At 40.1% G+C, this 20832-nt stretch overlaps 2 protein-coding genes across 2 annotated transcripts in view; one reads left to right on the top strand and one right to left on the bottom strand.

Moving 5' to 3' along the window:
• The window catches only part of LOC117830879 (astrotactin-2-like), a 484162-nt gene that overhangs the window by 409042 nt on the left and 54288 nt on the right, over nucleotides 1-20832 (top strand). The window contains exons 16-18 of the mRNA XM_034709203.1: nucleotides 949-1053; nucleotides 2459-2638; nucleotides 20316-20641. Coding sequence (XP_034565094.1) covers nucleotides 949-1053; nucleotides 2459-2638; nucleotides 20316-20641 — 611 coding nt within the window. The remainder of the gene's footprint in view (nucleotides 1-948; nucleotides 1054-2458; nucleotides 2639-20315; nucleotides 20642-20832) is intronic.
• Nucleotides 5281-12517, bottom strand: trim32 (tripartite motif containing 32). The gene is made up of 2 exons (XM_034709204.1): nucleotides 12408-12517; nucleotides 5281-10463 (listed from the first exon to the last, which is right to left on the bottom strand). The coding sequence occupies exon 2, from the start codon at nucleotides 10453-10455 to the stop codon at nucleotides 8407-8409; it is 2049 nt and encodes a 682-aa protein (XP_034565095.1). The 5' UTR covers nucleotides 10456-10463; nucleotides 12408-12517; the 3' UTR covers nucleotides 5281-8406.

Below are 20832 nucleotides of genomic sequence, written 5' to 3'. Positions count from 1 at the left end.
TACTAGGACTCGAGTGTGTCTTTGTGCTACTGTGCTGTCATATCCCAAACCCGTCTTGAAATGTCGTCATTAAGTCAGAGTTTTATGCATAAACATGCCCACACGCTTACACAAGCACTGGACCTTGTAAATTCAAACACTCAACCTCCCATTTCATCCTTTTATCCTTTTTTTTCTGCACTGTGTCTTTTCATCTTGAGGGGGGAACCGAGTCACTTAGACATTTGGCTTAAAAACCTGCACCTCCACCTCTGCTCCCTAATCCCTCCATTAGCTAAATTGGCATTCAGTCCACATTGACCCCCGGAGATTTCTACTTGGGCTCTGCTTTCACCTGAATTGGCCACACACAGACACACACACAGACACACACAGACACAGACACACACAGACACAGACACACACACACACACACACACACACACACACACACACACACACACTCAGAATAAATTGCCCTTTTTCTCTGCACATGAACGTCTCAGGTGTAAAACACTCCACAAAGGCACAGGATCAAGGTTCCTGTAAGCACTTTTTTCCCCTTTGCTTTTCACTTCTGCAGCTTTAGTTCTAAACTGGTGTGAAAGTTTGGTAATTGAATTGCAGAGGAAGGCGAGATTGCTCCCTCTTCTAATGTCAGCAATCCAATTGGAGTTCAAGTTGCACTATATATCTGCCATTGATCGGGCACCAGCTGGGATATGGTCTCTGATAATAAACGATGTTAAGGCCAAAAACCAATAAAAGTAAATCTGCAATAAACTGCTGGAATGAAATGATGGATTTTATTTATGAATTCATTAGTTTTGAATTTCAGCCGCTCTTTATGAATATGAGTTTTGTAATTTGTTTTAAATTGTGATGTTTGTTTTCTTCCTTTTGTCTCTCCTCTTATCTTTAATTTGAACTCATCTTTATCTTTTACCTTGTATTATCTGTCTTTCTCAGGGGATGCACAATTCAGTGAAGCAGTGGGCTACCCGATGGTTCAACAGTGGAGAGTGCGCAGCAATCTGTACAAAGTCAAACTCAGCTCCATCACCTTATCTACAGGTCAGTGTCTCAATTATTTCACCTAGAGTTAATCTATTTAGATTAAAAAGACCCAGATTTATTAAAACTCTAATCAATGGCAGAGAGGCTTGTACAAATGGTGCATATACCATCTTCTGGCAGCCTCAATGTTATTTAGTTTCTGCATTGTATGCACTATATTTCTGTCTGTTTTTCCATATTTCTGTTTCCTTTATGTCTTTTCTTTAAGTGATACTTTCAGACTGTATGCCTTTATTTGGAGAGGCTATGAAAGTGGACAGAGAAGGAAACTAGGAGAGCATGCAGGAAAGAAACCACACATTACAATCAAACCCAGCCTGCCTGCTTGAGGACTGAAGCCTCTGTGACTTTGCCACTCGGCCCCTTGTTTCCTATATATTTCAATATTTGTGTTAATTGCAAATTTATTTATTCATGTCTGATGTTACAGATCTTAAATGATTTGTTTATGTACTTTTACATAGATCCCAGGGAAGAGTAGCTGTTCTTTTAGTAATCATGTATAGTGAAAAGGTGGTTATGCTAATTTGAATTCTGACAGTGTGAGCAAGACTTGACACAAAGGTTAGGGGTCTTATCTCAACCCGAAGAGCTCATTATGTAGCTACCAACCATAGACACAAACAAACTAACACAAAATATTGATTTAAAGATGATTTATTATTTAATTGAAAAGATAGTGCCTTCGATTTCACAGTTGATAATGCTTCCACAGCTAAGGATTTTTGTAAGCCTCCCTCCTTGAGGAACATTTCAGTTCATGGTCAAGGGAAGGGACATTAGACAAGGTTACCGGGACTTCATTATGAATTTTTATGTTGACATTTCTGTCCTCATTCAGCTCTCCTTCTTCTTCAGTTGTTGCAGTTGACACATCTTTAAACCATAAAGAGACAAATGTCCCAACTTTTAGCGTTGTTGCTATTATCACTACAGCTTATGATTTAGTTTATTTCGTAGCAGTCAGTAACTTAGATATGCACTCACTAACTCTGCTGCTGTTACCTGGAATGCAGGACAGGATCCTGAAGAAGCTCCTCATGCTGCTCTCACATCTATCTCTGTTAATTGTTATTGCCTGACTCTAAAGACCAGCCTAAGACAGGAACTAAAGTTTTTTGCCACAGTGTCAACAGGCAGAGTTGAAATTGCAGACTCCTTTTGCAGATTGATTTAATATGACGTGTGATCAGGTTGTCCCGTGAGTCACTTTGCTTTTGAGTAGTGATCACTACTGTTATGGGGTTTCGACCAATCAGGATCAAGTATTTCACACAGGTAGTACCTGGAGGTACTATGTAAATAAATAATAAATAACTGCACATTCACACTCTATGCTAGATGCCTCCCCTCCCTCAGGATACAAACTCAATCTCCCTCCCTCTCCTTCTTCCCCTGCTAGGCTTCTCTAAGGTACTGAAGACCCTGTCGGCAGAGAGCACACGCGAGGAGCTCCTGGCTTTTCTCCAGCAGTACGGCAGCCACTACGTGTCCGAGGCCCTGTACGGCTCCGAGCTCAGCTGCAGCATCTACTTCCCCAGCAAGAAGGCCCAGCAGCAGCTCTGGCTGCAGTACCAGAAAGGTGAGCCTGCTGACAGAGAGGCAGGAGAGCCAGAAATACAGTTTGGAGGGATGGATCAAAAGGTGGAGGTGGGCAGTCTATCAAAGCAGAGAGAGAGAATAAATTAACAAATAGAGTACGTTATTCTTAGAGGCTAAAATAGCTGAAACATGAAGATTAATGGGGCTACTATCAAATATAATCAGGGCAACAAAGTTTTCAAAGTCAGAGCAAGTACAGACAAAGAGCAAGATTTACTATACTTTAATGTACGCTATATTTCACCTAACTACAGACTAAACTGGGTTGTGTTATAACTCTTAAACCTCCCAGAATTTGCCTCCCAGAAAGACAGCGTAAGCTGCATGAAGGTAATTAAATATCAGCGTGACTTAATAGCATCCCAAATCATCTCGGAGCCATTTTTCTTTTGACTTTGGTTTGTTAATCCTGTTTATTCACCATCCCAAAAAAATAGATTGACTTGACAGAATAAACACCATCAAATATTTGCTCATCTTGTAGGACAAAAGGAGCGATTTGGGGTCAAGGAAGGCCAAGATCAAACACCTTCACTCCAATATAGAAGAAATCTGTTTGAAAAACTTTTCTTTCATCTGACACATAGAAGGTAAAGATTCATCTTGTACATGTATAGTATTAACTTTTTAATTCTACTCCACTACATGTTAGAGGATATGACTCTAAACACTACTTAGGTTGAATTTAGATGAAAACACATGATCAGCCTTGAAAATATTAATTCGAACAGATCAAACTTTTAAACTGAAGAAAGTGTTGTTATAATGTCATCCAACTCAACCAACCAACAAATGAATTAGAGAGCAGAATACATCATGACAAAGGAATGCTGGTGGCCTAGCGGTCCAATCGTCCCACTCTACACCCCCCACCCTTCCTGTCTCTCTTCAGCTGTCCTGTCAATAAAGGCGAAAAAGCCCAAAAATATAACTTACAAAAAATAAATCAATAAATAAGCTATCCATAATCATATCATAAGAAAAAAAAAAGATATTTTGAACACATTCTGCTGATAATACTGAAGATACTTCATACATACAGGACTTCTTTTTGTAACTGTATTCATTATATTGTCCTATTTCCAGGGGTTGATGGTGTACTGAAATAATCTACTCAAGTAAAACTACAGTTACTTAGATATTAAAAGTAAAACTACAAATCTGTGAATCTACTCCAGTAAAAGTTAGAATCAAAAGTACGTCATACAATATTTACTTAAAGTCCTGAGTACTGCTCATGTTCTTTTAATAAAAGGGGGAGTTGGGGGTTGAAAAGTAAGATACGACCCCAATTATTTCAAAGCATATTATCCTGGACTAACTGTCGTAATGCAACCAACAAAAGGACATTAATGTAGGAAGTGATTACGCCTATCCAGGGTGAGGTTATTGAATATGTTTGTGTGATTTTTTTTTTTTTTTTTTAAGTATTACACTTTGTAGACAACCCCTGCACTCTCAAGTGATGTCAAGCTGTCACTACTTACTTAATCCTCTTCATCCTCTGTGGCAGGGGCTTCCAAACTTTTTGGCCCACGACCCCCAAAATATAGGGGCCAAAGACTTGTGACCCCCACTGTCCCTCAAAGTGATTAAATGTAGCTTCATACTTAATTTAGCTGGTCTGCAGAAAAGTAGCCACCTACATGCATATGTGACTGTGTTTCCTTTGCTGTTAAGAATTAACCGCTGCTACTCATGCTTTAGTTAATGAACTGTAAACTAACTCTAACTCTAACCCTCACCTTAGGAGTCATCTAACGAAAGGCAGAAAAATAATGAAAAAAAATATTTAAAAGGTTTTATTTCTAAATGACTTAATTTAAAAAATATGTTTACAGTAATGGCAATATACAGAATTTTAGATTGTTTTTTAAAAATCTTGCAACCCCCACTTTGGGACCCCCTGCCCTATGGGACGTAAGGCTTCTACTTATTGTAGTCTCTGTAACTATATACAGTAGTTCGTGTAGCCACACCTAACTACAAAACCTGAAGGGCTGGTGTACTGGCTTTTTTGTCTGGCTCCTAACCCAACACCAATCTAGTAATGTATAGCCTACCAGGGGGCTTTGAATCCCCTCCCTGCATAGCTCTCAGAGCACGCAAGCCTCTCCCTCACAAGGTCACAGCAGAGGGAAAGGAATGGCAAACTGTGTGTAGAGGTAAGAGTAAGTTGTCCAGCTTTGGGAAGAGGTGTTAAGTTTGTAAAAGTTGTAGTATGTTATACTGATGAGTCATTGACCCAGGGAGGGCAGAATCTGGAAGTTCACTCTGCTGTCAGGTGACAGGTGTCAGCCAATCAGCCTGCAGCCAATCAGCTGAATCAAGCTTGTATCTTTCTTTTAATCTTAGTTTTTACTCAGTACTCGGTTACATAAATTGGAGTTGAACACAATACTTTCCACAGACACTACTTTACTTTCCACCCTTGCTTATTTCCATATTGATTTGAGAGGTCTTAAAACCTTTTTCTCCACTGACTCAAAAACATAGTGAGCCTCCTACGTTTGAAAATAACTTTAAAAGTGGTTTTCAAATGTTAAACTATCGTATTATAACCACCTCTGTAATCACCACACACTGCTACCTCCGACACAAACCTGAAACCTGAATCTGATGTTTATATTGTTTCATAAATCTTTATTGCACTCAGATCATCAACAATACAAACATGAATGTAACTACACAGAGATGACTCTAATGTGTTCATTCAACACATGTTTGGAAATTCACAGCCTCCAAAGGACACAACACTTCAAACACATGGGAGAGCGGGTCATGGATATACAGTATTGCATTATTATTCCATGATGTAAGAAAAAGCATGAAAAATAAATCAGTTTTTTTTTTAAGATAAAACATATGCACATGATGTGAGACACTGAAGTTCAGCACACTGACACAAGGACACTTATATTTCTGGCAATTTTTCTGTCACTGTTTAAGGTTGAATATTCTCCAGTTTAATGACTACTTCTAGTGACCACCTGAATAAAATGTACACGCAGAAGAAGAAAAATAAAACAATTTTAAAGGCGAGGTTGACATGCAGCTGAGTCTATTCACTTTAGGTCTACTAGTTTAGTGTTAAGATGACCCAAAACAAACAAAAACACATAATGTTAAATGAAAAATAAAGCACGAGGATGACTGTGACAAAGTTATTGTTTTTTCTCTTATGTAGAAACTTTAAAAACACATTATGTATGATACACTTCGATTATCAGATATGTATATTGGTGTTTTGCTGTTGATTAGGGCTCCAGGTGCAGAGTTAAGGTCAGCTTTGTGAAGTTATTTACTTTTCAGGCTGAAACTGAGTCAGTATGCATTACGCTCTCGTGAGCAAAGCTGGACTGGAAGATACGTATGGCCTCAGAGCAGGCTTATTTACTTATTTGCCACTTTACACACATAGATTATCTTACATACACTATCAACAAGTGGGTTTCAATGATTAACTTGATTCCCCATATTTAGGCCACTAAATAATTTGATTAAAGGTGTCTGTTACGGTTACTTTACCTGAAAGCATCGTCTTTTTAATGCTCCAAAATTCAGTTCAACTAAATCAACCAAAAACACATGCAGTCATTTATATATGAATTAAATGTTAAATTACACTACTCACTAGCAAAACCCCTTCATATGGCTGTTGTAGCGACACTTGAGAACTCTGGTTGTAATTGTCTGGTGTGTAACAGAAACCTGAAGGAGACAAAGTGACGTAGCACCGAGATCTCAGGATAACACCACCAGGTTTGGGGCGTGATGCTGGATTTAAAAAAAACTTGCTTTTGCTCTAGCAGTGCCGTTCTGAACACCCACGCAAAGATTGAGTCGCCGTGAGGAAAGAAAATCATTTGCTATGGGAAAAAGAAAACTTTAAAAGATTGTAAACATTATTCAATCTGTAGATGTCTGCTCAATAATGTCTGGGTGCTGCAGCTATTTAGTTGTATAGATTGTATGATGTTGCTGAAGGAAAAAAGGCTTTATGTAGCTAGTTCCTTAGGGGATTGAAAACACACAGCCTTGACATTCTACAGGCCTTCCAATTACAAGATCATCCGTAACCTTAGAACTTTCCCACTCTGTTCATAACGGACACAATTACATACTACTGAGAACAAGCCAAAGGGGAGTGCATAGGCTTGAAATTGGAGTGAGACTGTCGGAAGGAGCACGAAAGCTTGACTAGGTGGTGGGAAAAAATTACAAGAATTTTATCTTTCACGTGGATACCTTCAACCAGAGTCCTTGTGACAAATGTGTGACTGGAAGGTCACATGGAACTCTAGACTTTTTGTAGTGTTCTGTATATCTACTCACGGTGTGGGCCAGACTGTGTACAAAAAAAGTACTAGAATGATAATAAGTGATCTCTAAAGCCTGGTTTATGCTTCCGCGACGGCACTATTTAGCAGGGGCTGAAGCAGTCATGAGCTCTACATACTTCTGCGTCGATGTGTCGGTGTGTCAGTGATACGCAGCAATACTCCCCTTACTCGCTTGAAGGCAGTGTGCTCCCTCTGATAGAGGGGGTTGTCTTTTCCGGTCCCGCTGTGTTCTCTGTTTACTCTTTCACAGTGATTCGGAGCGTATTTTGATAATTTAGAGCCGATGCATATTGCTTTTTATCATACAGCAATGATTACATGAAGAATAGAGAGGACACATCAGAGGAGATGAAATACTCGGCCGATGTGTGCTGTAAATGCTGCCAAGCGGACCAATCACAGGGATTGGCGGTCCACATTGATTCGATGCGTAGTTACATTTTGGAGGAGATGCGTGTCAGCTACGTGCGTAGGCCTCTGCGTAGGTACGGAAGCTATGCCGTCAAATCGGCGCAGGAGTATAAACCAGGCTTAAGTTTTGCATCAGTAATCTTTGAAGCATCTGATTAAAAAAAGTGATGATTCCGTATTTCCTCCTTACAATTAAAGGCTTAAACAAAAACTTTTCTTGAGTAAAGTAAGAAAAAGAAAACTAAGAACCCAAACAAAGTAAATATGTCCACTCTATTTCTGTTATTTAACTTAAAACCCTACACTTAAAGCTCCCTGAATGTTACTGAATGCAATCCAATGAATGCTGATACTTAGTTCCTTTTTTGCCATCAGCTAACTGCACAGTAAACTTTAAAGCTGCCGGCTGCATTCAGCAACATCAATGTTAGTATGTGCTACTATGACCCAACACTAGGAAACAGTGCTGGGTCATCAATAAAGTGCTTCTCAGGCCGAAAGCCTTGGTATGATTAACTGTGTGTGTAAATGCATGTTCATGTTCAAGCTTCTGCATCGCCCCTTTTTCCTCCCCCTGCAAAAAAGCTGAATCTGTGGAAGCGATGCGTCGGCAACAGAGGAGGGGGATTCATCTGTGCCTTGTGCCTGCATTAGCTTGACATCTTAACTTCTGTCTCCTTTTTTTTGTCTCGACAAGTGTCGGATATTTTGGTGTTACAATGTTACAAGGTCTGTTTTAGTGTCTGTGATCCATTACAATGATCGGGAAAACACAGCTGGAGGAGCTGATTTTTACTTGAGGTATTAAATCAAAATCCATCAAACTCACCAAAACATTCTTTTAACAACATAAGAAAAGCTTGAGAGAAATGTTAGCACTGCAGCCAAACTTAAGTGATAGATAACAGTGTTTTACTAATTTTTCCTTGCACACCCACCAACACATTCCAACCAAACCTCACACACCCATGTGCATATAATCTGGATTGTTCCCCTATGAAGTGGAGGAGTGCCTCCTTTGAATGTATGTGTAGACTTTGACACAGTGGTCCCAACAATCTAGCACTAGCAGTTGTCCTTTGTGGGTGGTGGCCACCCCCACAGGGCAGGTCAAACCCTCCTGGATGAGGACTTTGAATCCACCCTCTTTGGGAAACTGGAGGATTTCTTTCCTGCCGCTGTCTGTTACCAGCAAATCCCCATTTGCATCCACACACATGCCGGTGATGCAGCGGAAGTCCTCCGTCTCGGAGAAGAAATGGCTGAGCTGCTTACCGAGCTGGCCGTCGCTGTCCACGGAGCCGATAGAGAAGCCGCCCTCGAGGTGGGGCTCATTGTGGCGCTTCTCAAAGTTCAGGGCCAGCCCCTGGGTGAAGTAGACTGTTCCAGCTGCGTCGCATGTTACAAACTTTGGACGCACAGCTGAGCACAGGCGGTTGTAGCTTACCACACCGACATTGCGGTCCACTGCGAGGCACCACAGCTTTCCGCCCTCCACATCTGACACCACAAACTGACCTGAAGGCATGGCAGCAATGCCCCATGGCTTTATCAGCTGGTTCTTATGACAAGCCACACACTGTCCATCCATAGTGTAGACTTTCACTGAGTTATCATAGTTGTCAGTGACCCCGATCAGGCCTTGGGGAGTAACAGCTATGGATAAGGGGATTAAGTTAGGCAGGTCAGCACCAAGGAAGCTCAGGACAAAGTTGTCAATGCTGCTCGCATTACGGCGGATTTCACGCTGGAAACCTTTACGGTTAAAGATCTGGATGCGGTAGTTGCCCCTGTCAGCTACCAGCACCTCACCTTGAGGTGTTACACAGATGCTGACAGGTAAATTGAACATGCCGGGCAGAGTTCCCTTGCAGCCCATCTTCTTCACAAACTGGCAGACAGGGGGGCCTGCACTTGCCCCAGCCCCACCAGGTGATCCCCCGCCAGCATCCATTGACTTTGACTTAAAGTTTCCAGGTGAACCATACACTGTATCCTCTACAGTTGAAACCATGTCAATGTCTCTGTAAATATCCAACGGAACAGCGCCTGTACCCCCTACTGCCCCTGCTACACCCTCCACATCAGCCTCAAGTGGAATTTCCAACCCACTCTCCTCATCGTCTGTGCTGGCAGTGAAAGTATTTGTGTTCAAATGGCCCACTTCTACAGCTTTAGAGTGCTCAGTTCTGACCAGCCCGGGCTCTTGCAGCTGGAACATGGTGGGCAACGTGCTCCTCAGATCCAGCTCTTCATCATCGCAGTCTCCGCCATCATCTTTTAGCAAAGCTGTGTCGCTCTGCCTGACCAGCATTGTCAGGTAATCACAGCGAGACACAACTTTTACCTCTGCAATGTTAAGAAGATAAGTCTGCTCCTCCAAGACATGCCCGTTTAGCTTTTCGACATCTGCCATTGCAGCAGTGAACGTCCTCCGAGACCTCTTGAGTTCCTCTTGGAGGCGTATCTCAGTTGTCGTGTAGTCCTGCTGCACGGAATGGTACTTTAATCTCAAGGACTTGGTAATGTGTTCGATAGCTGTCTTTTTCTTCTGAATTTCACCCATGACATCGCGCAGAGCTGCCAGCTTGCTGCCTAGCTCTTTACGACGCTGCTCAGCAGCCACCCTTATCAGCTCGACTGAATGGCCTTGATGCAGGTGGCCCTCCTCCTTACAGAGCTCACAGAGAACAGCGGCACAGTCATGGCAGTACTGTCGTGGCAGGCGGTTACAGCAGGACCTGCACATTAAGGCGGCGGCGGCAGCACTGCACGATGTAGTGCAATCTATGATCTTCAACACAGTGAGATTATCTGCCAGCTGGGAGATGCTGCTCATACGAGAGACTCGGCTACAGAAGGGGCAGCGCACGCCGTTGATAGTGTTAGCCAACAGCTTCTCTAAACACTGCCTGCACACTGTGTGGCCACACTGCAGGAGTTTGGGTCTCATTTGATCTTGGTTGTAGGTCTCCAGGCAGATCGGGCACTCGAGGACCTCCCTCATTAGATCTGGGTCCAGTGCAGGAGAAGCAGCCGCCATTGTGGTCCCTAACAGAGGGAGAAAATAAAAAAGAAATCAGCTTATGTGATAGGAATCTTGTGTGAGGACTTAATGTCAATTCTTTTCATAGTTGTGCACTTGCAGGGTTCCCACTCTTTTCCAAAGATCATTTTCCAGGACATTTTCAGTGATGATCAAGCTGGTGTGACAGTCTAAATTTATTTCCTAATTTAGTTCCTAAGTAATCTGATATGTTCCTCTCAGTGGAAGTCTACATTGAAAGACATGCAGTCTATGGCTATCCATGAAATCATATCTTACCAAGTAACAATGATGAACAACTCTCATCTCAGAAAATATCAAATTAGCTAAGTAAAAAACAAAAGAGCCTGCAAAGGAATCTGGAAGCTGTCTTACTGAAATAATAATAATAATCAGAGGATCAGTGCATAAATTGACCTAAATAGAACTGAATGACAAAAATGGCCACAAATATTGAATGGGGATGTGGTTTTAAACTGTGTCAGGTCGCACGCAGTCATGTTGGAATAATTTTCCAGGATAATCCGTGTTTTCCGAGGACATTTTGCTTTTTCTACCATTTTCCAGGTGTTTTCCCAGTACTGGAAAACTGGTCAACTGTTTTCCAGGTTTTCCAGGACGTGTGGGAACCCTGACTTCAATACTTTTTTTGTTAGGACTAACATATGCTCCAATAGAAATGTTACCTCTTATCTGTGACTGTGTGACAAAAGAGAAACAGACCCACACATTGCCACACACTTCATGTTGATAGGCAAGGCAGCTTGATTTGTATGGCGCATTTCCTACACAAGGGCAACTCAATGTGCTTTACATTAAAACATTAAAAGCATTGGAGACATTCAGACAGGCATAAAAGAACATAATTAAAATGACAAATATAATAAAACAGAAAAGAAAAGGAAAATTAGAAATATATTAAAAATTACAGTAAAATTTGCATTTAAAGTGGGTTAAAATGAGCTAAGATAGGAAGGCAGTGGTAAATAAAAAAGTATTAATCTTTGATTTAAAAGAGGGGAGAGTTGGAGCAGACCTGCAGCTTTCAGGGAGTGTGTTCCACATATGTGGTGCATAATGACTAAACACTGCTTCACCATGTTTAGTTCTGACTCTAGGGACTGAAAGCAGACCAGTACCTGATGACCTCAGAGGTCAAGGTGGATCATAAAGTAGTAGCAGACCAGCAATGTATTTTGGGTCTAAACCATTCAGTGCTTTAAAAACCATCAGCAGGATTTTAAAGTCTATTCTCTGACAGACAGGAAGCCAGTGATAGGCAAGGTGACATTTATTTGTTAGGGCACATACATAAATATGAGGCCATTTTCTAACTAGCACAACAACCCAACTTGTCTCTCCCTTCCTAGCTGCTGCAATGTAACTGACATAGATAAGGCGACATTTAGTTACTATCTGTGCATGCAAATTCACTAAGGGCTCACTGACAGCTCCCCCACGTCAACAAACAGAAGCACTGTGTGTTGAAAATGGCAATATCTTCAACTGACCGTCGTTACATTCCTTTGCAAGTGAAAATGAAAGCTAGTCTTACCAAAAACAAAGCAGCAACAGTGATAGTGATGTTAGCAGGTAAGCTAGCTAGTTTATGACATGTATTTACCTGTGAGCAAAGGGGCACGTGCAAAGATGACAAGCGATAAACAAGCTAACTAGGTTATGCCTTTTGTCACCATGTAGCTCTCTCCCTGTTTGAAACAATGCAGCCTACACAATAAACGGATTGCAGTCATAACTCGCATATTTTAGAGCAATGTGTTGTAGGCCTCTGGACACCTACAGAAGACACGTTAACGCTGTCCCCTGACAACGCGACACTGTTATTCAACACTAACACATGGCTGGATTTGGTAGACATGCATTGAAAAGCAACATACGCAGCCAGTCGTCGTGTTATTTTGTTGTCAGTCCTGTTTTTAAAACGTTACCTTTTCTTGAATGCTAGCTGGTTGGAGGTACAGAGGTTTGGATGGGCGTGCTGTGCTTCTGCTACTGCAGCTGCTAGTGAGAGACTGCAGTGTTGACGACGTCACGTACGCAGAGCCGGCGCTGTCACGTCATACGCACGACTCTCAGCCTTACGTTTGTTTTGATTGGCTGGTGTACAGGGCCATGCCAAGTAGGACTCAAGTGGATCTCTCACAGTTAAAGATGCATTTAATAGTATTTTACTTTTGTTTGATTGTTAACTCGAAGACCCCAAGATGAAGTAATTTACTGTCTTTCCTTCATTCTGTGATAGTTGCCATATTTTATTTAATTTTACTTAATTTTATTTTATTCTATTTTATTTTATTTTATTATATTATATTTTACCTTTCTCAATGCTATTATTATTGTGTTTTATTTTTTAAACTATATTAGTACATAGTTGTATTACCCTGTCCCGTGTTGTAAGCTGCTGTAACAAAATAATTTCCCCCAATGGGGGACAAATAAAGTATATCTTATCTTATTTTATCATATTATTTCCAGCATCCAATATACTACAGAACAGTAGTTCATCAGTAAAATGGGATTTTGATTTGATTTGATGTCTTTATTTCGAACTTGTAACAGTAAAATAGAAAAAAAAACATACAAGTAAAACAGAAGAAATAGTTATACAAATATACAAGTAAAAAAGAAGAAATAGTAATACAAAAAACTCCAAAATCAATCAGTTCCATTAGCAAGCACTGAAACATTTTACTTTACATGTGCTAAAAGGAGTAGGAAGAAGTTAAAATGTATCTAAACCTACCCCTTTATTCACAATTTTCTTGCATTATACGAGTGCATTCCCACAAAACAAATCTTCATCTCCTATCTTTATACTTTTGTTAGATTATTAACTTGAAGACCCCAAGATAAATGTAATTTACTGTCTTTCCTTCATATAATTTCCAGCATCTAATATACTACAGAACAGTAGTTCATCAGTAAAATGGGATTTTGATTTGATTTTATGTCTTTATTTCGAACTTGTAATAGTAAAAAAAGAAAAAAAAACATACAAATAAAACAGAAGAAATAGTTATACAAAAAAACCCAAATCAATCAGTTCCATTAGCAAGCACTGAAACATTTTACATGTGCGAAAAGGAGTAGGAAGAATTTAAAACTTATCTAATCCAACCCCTATATTACTATTCTGATGGCTCTATCCTGACAGTGGTTGCAGTGAGTTTTTATACGTTTTTAATACGTTTTTATAAGATAGTACTTTATCGGTCCCCGGGTGGAAATTTGGTTGTTGCAGCAACACACACATAGCACAAATTAGGAATAAGTTTAAATAAGTAAAAATAAAAATAGATGAATACAGAATAAGAATACAAATTAGTGACAGGTTGACATTGTGAGATAATGCTTTGGTTATTACAGATTGTAAGCAATATAAATAATAAATATATATGGGTATGTAATATGACTGTATGACGATAAAGAAGTACTATATAATAGGAACATGATCAGTTGTAATAAACAATAATAATCTAATATAATCTAATATAATCTAATATAATCTGATATAATATAATATAATATAATATAATATAATATAATATAATATAATATAATATAATAATAATGATATGATATAATGTAATATGCGTTATAATACATTGTCAGCCAGAGAGTCAGGATGAGGGGATTTGGATGAGGGGATTCGGCTGTTGCAGCAACACAGACATAAGCACAAATTGAGAATTTAAGTTTAAATAAGTAAAAATAAAATAATAATACAAATTTAAGGTATATATAAATGTTACACATGGTGTAAATAGTTGTAATTACAGGCAGTAGGCAAACATTCCTTAGTGACAGGTTGACATGGTGAGATTATGCTTTGGTTATGACAGATTGTAAGCAATATAAATAATAAATATATATATGGGTATGTAATATGACTGTATGAAGATAAAGATAATTGTAAAAAGTACTATATAATAGGAACATGATCAGTTGTAATACAAAATTATAATATAATATAACAGTATAATATGATAATAATGATATAATATAATATAATATAATATAATATAATATGCATTATAATACATTGTCAGCCAGAGAGTCAGGATGAGAAAAAAAAGTAATCAAAATAAAATGTATTTACTTGAGGGAACAAGAAAGCATACTTTAATCTAATATGTCTCATAGGGAAGACCTACAGTACTACCTGCAGGCAACAACTACAAGTGAAAACATCCAGATGTGCTGGATTGTATCCATTTTCAGTTCCAAGCCTGTAAGTACAGAGAGAGACCACTAGATGTCAGTAAAAGTCTTCTAGAAAATATCAAGTCAACCTCCCTGCACACAAAGTGAGTAAAGAGCCATCAGGAAAAAAATACCTGGCTGCTTTTCTTTGGTCAAGCACTTTCTTAAAAAATTATTCATTTTGCTTGTCATTTTCTAAGACTTTTAGCCTACTCATTAAATGTTATTGGAGTTTGGCTTGGTCCTCGTGGGATAACTGCTGTTCATATAATTGATATTGCTAGGTAAGACGCAATTTAAGTGGGATAATACTTTGTAAAATACAAGCACATCCAAGATTCCTGGCATGGGTTGTCACATTAAAAGTCTGGCAAAGGTTGTTGAATTAAAATAAGTGAAAAAAGCCATATTCATTCCTCCAACTGGCTGCTTTATCCACCCTTCAGAGTGTTTATGACGCATGGCTTTCACTTATTCAGTCCAGTTATGCAGAGGAAAAATGATATAAAGGAGCTGTTTAACAAACCAAAAACAACAAGGCTCACAGTTACTATAGCTGATAACAACTGTATTTAACTTCAGTAGAATAGATTTGATGCCTTTGCTGTTGTTGCCTGGGCAACATAACCCTGGCTGGAGGGGATGTGTCCCTGATGAGTAATTATACTGCAGCCCATCTACAAAGACATTTTAATTAACAGAGACAGTGCAAGATCAATGGCCGGGCAATTCTTTCCATTTATCTCCACACTATGTTTGATGACAGGAAAGTGTTGCACAAGTATCACAATTAGTCCACACTGCAAAGAAATGTCATAATGTATTTGAATCCTTTAACAGCGTAAAATTACATGTGGTCCAATTAAATCTCTCCTTGTGAAGGGTGCCAAATGTGAAGGGCGGTCAAATGGTTGTGGAACCATACATTGCACAAACACACAACAAATAACAGACACACAGACAAAGCGCTTCAGTGATCCCAGATGGAAATTATATGTTACAGTGGTTTGCTACCAGATTCAAAACAGTACATACAGTACAGACACTTAAATACAACAAGAAGAAGCTGTAAAGTTCCCAAAGTAAATAAAGATAAATGGGGGAAACAATATTATGCAGGAAGAAAGTGGACAATTAAATCCAGCTGACTCTGACAATCACATTACCTCGACTGTGTTTTATTTCCCCCCATAACTACGTGAAAGTGCCAAAAGCTTTCATGAGATGCATCTGTTTACGTTGTAAACAAATGTAATCCAGGGTGAAATGAGTTAAAGGGGGTGAGAGTGAATGGGACTGGCTGGCCGCAGTCAACCTGAGCTGCAGGGCTTTTATTGTAAGAGCTCATTTTCAGTGCCTGTGTTTCCTCAAGAAGTGCATGTAATTGGGCTCATGGGCCACCCCTTGAGCCTGTTTACACACTGTTGCACATGAAGTTACCAACCCCCCCTCTTTCAACTGTTTGCCAGTGTCTTACAGAGGCACACAGCGAGGAAGCCGCAAAGACGTACACAAATAGATGTATGTATGGACTAATTTCTCCCTCGCACACAAACATACACACCAGGGTCAGAGCTCCATATGAGGACAGAGAGGTTGTGTCCTCAGTGTGTGTTTCCGAGAATATGGAAGCTGACCTGAGGTACCATTTATGTTTGATAAATGAATATTACACATTAAAGGACTAGTCTGACGATTTGTTTTCATAAAGCTGACACTAATACACTTCAGATTTGTTGGATAAACATGTACAAATCCCACTTACCAGAATCTTCAGTGGACTCGTAAATCCCTATAAATTGCTTACTGCTAGTTTGTTTTTCTATGGAAGCAAATTGTCGCTATATAGCTTGCTTGTTTAGTCTAGCCTATTAGCTATATGGCAGTTTTCTGTCTTCATGTTTCCCTCTTTTTAATGCAGTTCCTAAACAGTTTATAAATCCCTTATTGAGTTACGCATTGTTCATAAAGACAAACATCAATTATGATAGGTTCAAAGGAACTTAATATTTGTCCTTCTTTCCATTCAGCACAGCAATAAGAGAGCAAGTGGGCTTCTTACTGTGCTGCCTGTGTGCAGAATCATTGTTAAGTCCAGGTAAGCTTAAAGCTCCAGTAAGGAGTTTTAAGCTGGCATTCAAACAAGCTGAAAATCATACTGATACTTCTCTATTACCCCAAAAAAGCAAACAGACTCTAAGCAACCTTGTTTCTCACTTTATTGCCATTTACATTGTCGCATAGTATATGTCAGATGACGCAATCACAACAGCATGCAACATTACACAACCTTTTTTATTTGTTTTCAACTGCAAATATTCTGTATGAGTTATACATTTGACTGTTCAAAGACAGCTGTGTGTGATTATTTGCTTAAAAAACTCAACATGTAGGAATCAAAATCAGCAAAGAGGTAAAAGTCTCGCCAAGGGGCGATTGACACAAACTGAAAGTTCCTTAAAGTGTTTCAGGATGCCTCCTGGACGCCTCCCTTTGGAGGAGTTCCAGGCACATCCAACTAGGAGGAGGCCCAGGAGTAGACCCAGACCTCACTGGAGGGATTGTATATCCAAACTGGTCTGGGAACGCCTCGGGATCCCCCAGGAGAAGCTGGAAAAGGTTTCTAGGGAGAGGGATGTCTGGGTCAATTTGCTAGACTGCTGCATCTGTGGATGGATGGATGGATGGATGGATGGATGGATGGATGGATGGATGGATGGATGGATGGATGGATGGATGGATGGATGGATGGATGGATGGATGGATGGATGGATGGATGGATGGATGCATGGATGGAAGTTCCTCAAAGCAGCTTTACACATTCAGGATCTTTGTTTTTGAACAGCATTTTTTACACTGGCAGTACTGGTAACTGATTTTTCTCGTCACTCTCACAGTACTCTCATAACACTGCATTGCTTGTTAACATAATTTCTTTGTCACAGACCAATCAATATCAAGCCTTTCAGGCATATAACATTATAAGATAATTAGACAAATTAAGAAGGATACAGATAAGTAGATATCTCATAGTTTATATGCGGTATTTGTGTGGGTAAAGTGCCATCTTTAACTGCCAACAGTATTATTTTATACATTCCTTAAACCATCCTCACCTGTGTCCTCTTTCAGAGATGTGAAATCCCCACTCAGTAAAGCACATGTCAGCATATGTTTGTGTTTGAGAACTGAATACTCCAAAGTTTACATGCCCGCACTGTGTCCTGGGTTAACTTGTTAGACTCTGCTGACATTGCAGGAGTGAAATTGCACATGGAGACACATTAGGACTTGTTTTTCACCCTTGCTTTCACACGAACACATGAAGTTCAGGCACCCTGTATGTTGTCTTTTTGACACTCAAACTGGTTTGACAGATGTTGGAGTTCTCTGTCATTAAAACTGTTAACAGGAAATAAGTCATTTCAAATATTAACCCTAATTGGTCCCAATTACTCCACCTTGAATAATGTCTAGGGCTGAAACCCACTTCAGGTTTCGGGTTTCTCTTTTTTTCTCTTGTTGTGTGTATGTTATCAGTTTTTGAACACTTCTTTTGAAGGTAACATTAGACATGGTGAACGTCAGTTCTGCAGTATTATTTATGTTGACATTTCTGTCCTCATTCAGCTCAGCGTCTTCTCACAGCTTTGCAGATGACTACCCTTTGAAAATAATAACTGCAAATGTCACAGCTTTTAACATGTTCTTCACCATATAATACAGACGTCACTTCATTTCCGACAATTGTGAGCTTTGACGCCACAAGACCACCTTCAATGGTACTGACAAATTGAGCTGGTACAACCAAGGTATGCGCAGAAGCGACCTCGCTGATAGCGTCCCGATACTGACATCACACCAATGTTGCTAACCAATCACAACCCCAGTAGAAAAAATCCATGTGTTGATTTGAAGTAGACAATTATGTTGTGTCAATGTTTGTTACATTTCCTCTTGTCGTTCCTCCTCGATACAGAATGTCGCAGGAGTCTGCATTTGTCAACAGAGCTGTCAATCATGATGTCACATCCACTCTTTTTAAGTTCAATAACTTGTTAGAGCTAAACTTATCAGAAAAAAACTGTATAATAAGAGCTAACCGTAATGACAGAAACCATGTTTTAGAAAAAAACATTTGACATGTATTCCAATTTTATAGTTTGGCCTTTTTTTCCCTATGTTAACATTACAGGGGCAGGGCTTATAACCTATACTGCAACCAGTCAGCAAGGGGAGCTCTAAATATTTTGGCCTCAAAGCCAAAGAGCTCATATAGCATCTATTTTGATATACAGTCTATGGTTGTTGCTGTCACAACTACATATAGCTTAAGTTACATCTAGCAATCAGCAACTCAGAGATGCACTCACCGACTCTGCTGCTGTTACCTGAAACCCAATCCAACTTTTCCTTATCAAAGAGAGTTGGGGTCAAGAAGCTCCTCATGATGCTCTTCTGTGCACAGTAACTGTCATTATTTCCCACTTCATAAGACTAGCCTGAGATTGAGACGTACATTTTTGCCACAGTGTCATCAGGCAGAGGTGAAATCTGCCTCATTCTTTTATGTGGATTGATTTGATACAACATGTGTGATCAGGTTGTCCTTGGTGTCGCTTTTGTTATTGAGAGTTAATAACTTTTTTAATGTGGTTTTGACCAATCAGAATCAAGTATTCCACACAGCCGGTCAATAATACTGCTTTGAAAATGAGCATGTAGACATGGGCTGTAATGGGGATTCTTTGGCTTTTGGAGCCAGCCTCGAATGGAAACTTGCAGCTGCAGTTTTTTTGAACACCTGCACTTGCTTCATTTTTTGGCACTGTAGGTTGCAGCTTGACTCTGACCAGCTGTACACAAACATTATACTTATGCAGGTTTGAAATCTTCAATGTTAAGGTGTTTTAGGATAAACTTAACATATTGTGTCATTAAAAGTTGTGATTTATCATGTCTTCAAAACACATCATAAGCCACATTCAAAGTGGTACAGCTGTTTTTCTGTCACAAGAAAGAATCCCTGTTTGCACTCAACCGTAAAACCCATATGTGTTGTCTATTCTTGTTCAGCCAATGACGCAAAAAGCACATCTGCAGCATCAGCACAGACGGCAGATCTGTAACATGTGGCCTGTGATGTGTCCTCCAAGTGAGACACATAAGTAGCATTCTCTCTTGTCACTGCCTTTTCTGTAGAGGAGAAAGACCCCCCACCCCCCCATCCAAACACACACTAAACTCCAGCAAGAACATCAGACAGTTGCAACTGACACTCAGGAGAAGAAGCCTCCTCTCCTTCTCCAACTCATTTATCTTTAGTCAATGAAAGCTGATGACAGTCAGGGATTAGTTGTTGTTTTTTCTTCTTTTCCTTGGCTGCAAGTAAAAGTAAATCCAGATGTGGATGCATTGTGCAGCTGAGGGGCTGTGAATAATGACGCTACCCCAAGTGAAGATTTATAAATTCTTTGACAGCAAGAAAGATGAGAAGAAGTTTCAGAAAATGGGGAATAATATGTATAAAAGTGTCAGAGATACTGTTCTTTTTTTTCCTCAGATGTATGTGAATAATTGTTATTAACTTAATGTATCACCCTCTCCTCCTCTCTTGTTTAACCCCCACGCAGAGGCAACAGACCAAGGGGTCGTCGGAGTTGGGCGGCGTGAGCTGAAGTCGGTTCCCTTCATCAGCTACTTGTCGGCGCTGCAGAAGAGCCAGCTGCTTTCTGACGACATGGTGAACGGCGTGGAGATCCGCTGCGAGGAGAAGGGGAGCTGTCCAGCTGGCTGCCACCTGTGCCACCACCAGGCCGTGATGGGAGGAGTGTCAGGGAGGGGAGGCCACGCTGGGAGCAGCAGGAGTGGAGAGCAGCCTTCCCCCATCCCGGTACTGCTGGAAGTCAGCCGTGTGGTGCCCCTCTACAGCCTGGTCCAAGACAACGTCACCAAAGAGGTGAGAAAGCAGCATGGGGGGAGGAAGTCTTTTACGTGTTTGTGTGTGTGACCCTTTATCCCTGGTGTTTGTTTTGTCTTATTTACCTCTCACTGTTTTTACTGCCAAAGATTTCACTGTTCTAACTGTTATATTTTAGTATTGCAGAATTGTAGTGCTGTTTTGCATTTTTGCTCCTGTTTTCTGTCTGT

Source organism: Notolabrus celidotus, chromosome 19 (assembly GCF_009762535.1).
Source record: "Notolabrus celidotus isolate fNotCel1 chromosome 19, fNotCel1.pri, whole genome shotgun sequence".
Classification (NCBI taxonomy): Eukaryota; Metazoa; Chordata; class Actinopteri; order Labriformes; family Labridae; genus Notolabrus; species Notolabrus celidotus.
This window is presented reverse-complemented; position numbering and strand designations above follow the sequence as displayed.

Excerpts from the sequence above, each read along its gene's own strand:
- trim32 (XM_034709204.1), bottom strand. The coding sequence starts at position 10,455 with ATGGCGGCTGCTTCTCCTGCACTGGACCCAGATCTAATGAGGGAGGTC.